Genomic DNA, 2,500 nt, shown 5'->3' with positions numbered 1-2,500 from the left:
GAGTGGCGCCGTAAGACGAAGGAGCAGGCGGAGAGGAAGGTGCTGGAGGACGCCAAGCTGAAGAGGGCGCGGCTGGAGCAGGTGGGCCACAAGGAGCGGCTCCTCTCCGTGGAGGCGGGCCGCGAGAGGGCCGAGTTTGAGCGGGTGCTGAGGTGAGAGTCGCGACAACGACAACAACACAACGTCAACACAACGTAACACAACACAACGTAACACAACACAACGTAACACAACACAACGGCGTCCGCTTGGGATTGCTGTATTTTTTTTTTTATGTAGCATTCAGAATCAGAATCAGAATTACTTTTATTACGTCTTATTGTACACAAGAGTAAAATGATGAGGCTTGGTTCCTCAACAGCCACATAGCAACAATACAAGATAAAGTAAAAAACAAATATATAAAATATAAAAATATGTAAAATTAAGTAGCAGCATAGATCCCAATAATAAATAATGATAAAATAAAATAAAGTAAGTAAGAAGAAGCTAAGACAGTGCTAATAAGTGTTAATAAGTAATGAGGTGTATTCAAGTGAACAGTGTAAAGTGTTTGAGTGGTAGTGGTGATCCCGGGCTGCGTGTCGGGGTCTGTGTTACTAAAGCAGACCCCGTCTGCAACCACACTTGTACTTTTTCCTTGAATGCCGTGGTTTACAAATTCCATTCATGAACATGAACAGCTGTGTAAAAATATCTCAATCCGAGGGCATGATGTGTGGATCTGTTTGCACGGATACACACGTGGTCTTTTTTTTCCTACCACGTGACTTGATGTGATTTATTCTTGGACTCGTCTGATCGTAAAAGAGCTCTTTTATGAAAACACGAGGTCCTCTTTTCACCACTTCAAGGAGACGGCGCAAACCATTACCAATCCATTTGAATTTTACCGTATCTTAAACTCCAGAGGTGCAGCGCTGAAAATAACTAACAAAGAAATTCTTTACTTCCCTCTGGGGAGTTTGGTGTGGAATTTTAACCTAAAATCTAAAATCATACCAAGCTGTGTGATATTACATTAAACATTAAAACACAGTTTAAGCATGTGCAGTAATCTCTAATTTCTCACTCATCAGAATATCGCTGAAGACTGAATAACCCATAGGTTTAGATATGTTGTCTCATGTGTGTATCTTTCTGCTCCTAGACCAATGATCCACCCACTTGCACCGCTGTTCATTGCATGCATACAAATACGACAAAACAAATCAATATGTTTAAATACCAGGCGCAGTATAGGCATGTACCGCAGAGAGAATACAGACAATCCTGTTATCCGAACTCAACGCCTCCGCCGCTCCTCATTAAAGGGGCGACGTCACGCACCGGGTGTGAGTGTGATGAGCCGTTACGAGCCGTCGGTCAAAATCGGCCCTTTTCCTGCGTTTTAGTGACATCACAAGTGGGCGTGTGCAGCTAGATGTGTGGTGGACAGATCGGTCCACCAGCCCACGTAGTGGACCGTAGGAGCAAACGTTGCTCATCTATCTGCCGTACGTCTCGCTGGACACGCCCACTTGTGATGTCACTAGAACGCGGTCGATCACCGCACCCCTTTAAGCATCGACGACGACAGCATCGGCGTCGACGCGTCGTCTCGTCTCGACTGACAATCACCTTCGAGGTTCAGCATCGCGTGCCGTGCGAGACGGCCATCGACCTGCGGCATTAATTCCTCCTCCCCCCCCCCCCCTCGCCCCCCCCTCGCCCTCAGGGCCCAGCAGGCGGCCATCGCCAAGCAGGAGGCGGAGGAGCAGCTGCACCGGCAGAAGGCGCTGCAGCACGCCGACGGCGTGCGGCAGCAGGTGCGGGAGCGCGAGCTGCAGGCGGTGGCGCGGCGGCGCCAGGTGTACAAGGAGCAGGAGGAGCTGGACGAGGCGGGCCGCCAGAGGCGCCTGCGCCTGGACGACATCAAGGAGAAGAAGCTCAGGGAGCTCAAGTAGGTGGAGCGGGACCCCAGGGGAACGCCGGATGTGTGGGCGGCGGTGGCGGCGGCGGCGGCGGCTCAGGAGGTAGAGCGGCTCGGCTGGTGACCTGAAGGTCGCTGGTTCGATCCCCGGCTCCTCCTAGCGGCGAGTGTCGAGCTGTGCCTGAGCGAGACGCATCAGCCTGACTGCTCCTGACCAGCTGGCTGTCGCCCACACACACACAGACTTACATCTGTGTCTGCACACACACACATCTGTGTGTACGCACATACACACACTCACTCCAACATCTGTATCTTTTTGTAGGGCGGCCGGCATCCCGGAGAAATACTGCAACCAAGTGGAGAGGAAGCTGCACGCGCTGCCTCCTCTGGCTCAGTAGAGCCCGCGGCCGCGTGGGCGACCCCGCCACCAGACGTACTCTGGGTTATGTGAAGCACTTTGAGTCTGCATCGTGTATGAAAAGTGCTATATAAATAAAGTTGCCTTGCCCCACAGTGCAGCGTGTAGTCCTATAGACATGAACCTACAACAGTTACTGGAAATGTTGAGTCAATTAGAAATTGAAC

General features: G+C 51.2%; 1 protein-coding gene across 1 annotated transcript in view; it reads left to right on the top strand.

The window, feature by feature from the left end:
- Window positions 1–2,313, top strand: part of cfap45 (cilia and flagella associated protein 45) — a gene marked incomplete at both ends in the record, with an annotated part of 11,545 nt that extends 9,232 nt beyond the window's left edge. The window contains 3 exons of the mRNA XM_084490136.1: window positions 1–152; window positions 1,718–1,942; window positions 2,238–2,313. The exon at window positions 1–152 is cut by the window's left edge and continues 42 nt beyond it. Of these exons, the coding sequence (XP_084346262.1) occupies window positions 1–152; window positions 1,718–1,942; window positions 2,238–2,313 (453 nt within the window). The remainder of the gene's footprint in view (window positions 153–1,717; window positions 1,943–2,237) is intronic.
- Window positions 2,314–2,500: the final 187 nt, after the last annotated feature.

The sequence above is a fragment of the Micromesistius poutassou genome, assembly GCF_964030765.1.
Source record: "Micromesistius poutassou genome assembly, contig: SCAFFOLD_2669, whole genome shotgun sequence".
Taxonomy (NCBI): Eukaryota; Metazoa; Chordata; class Actinopteri; order Gadiformes; family Gadidae; genus Micromesistius; species Micromesistius poutassou.
Note: the sequence above shows the minus strand (reverse complement) of the source record. Positions and strands in the feature narration are given on the sequence as shown.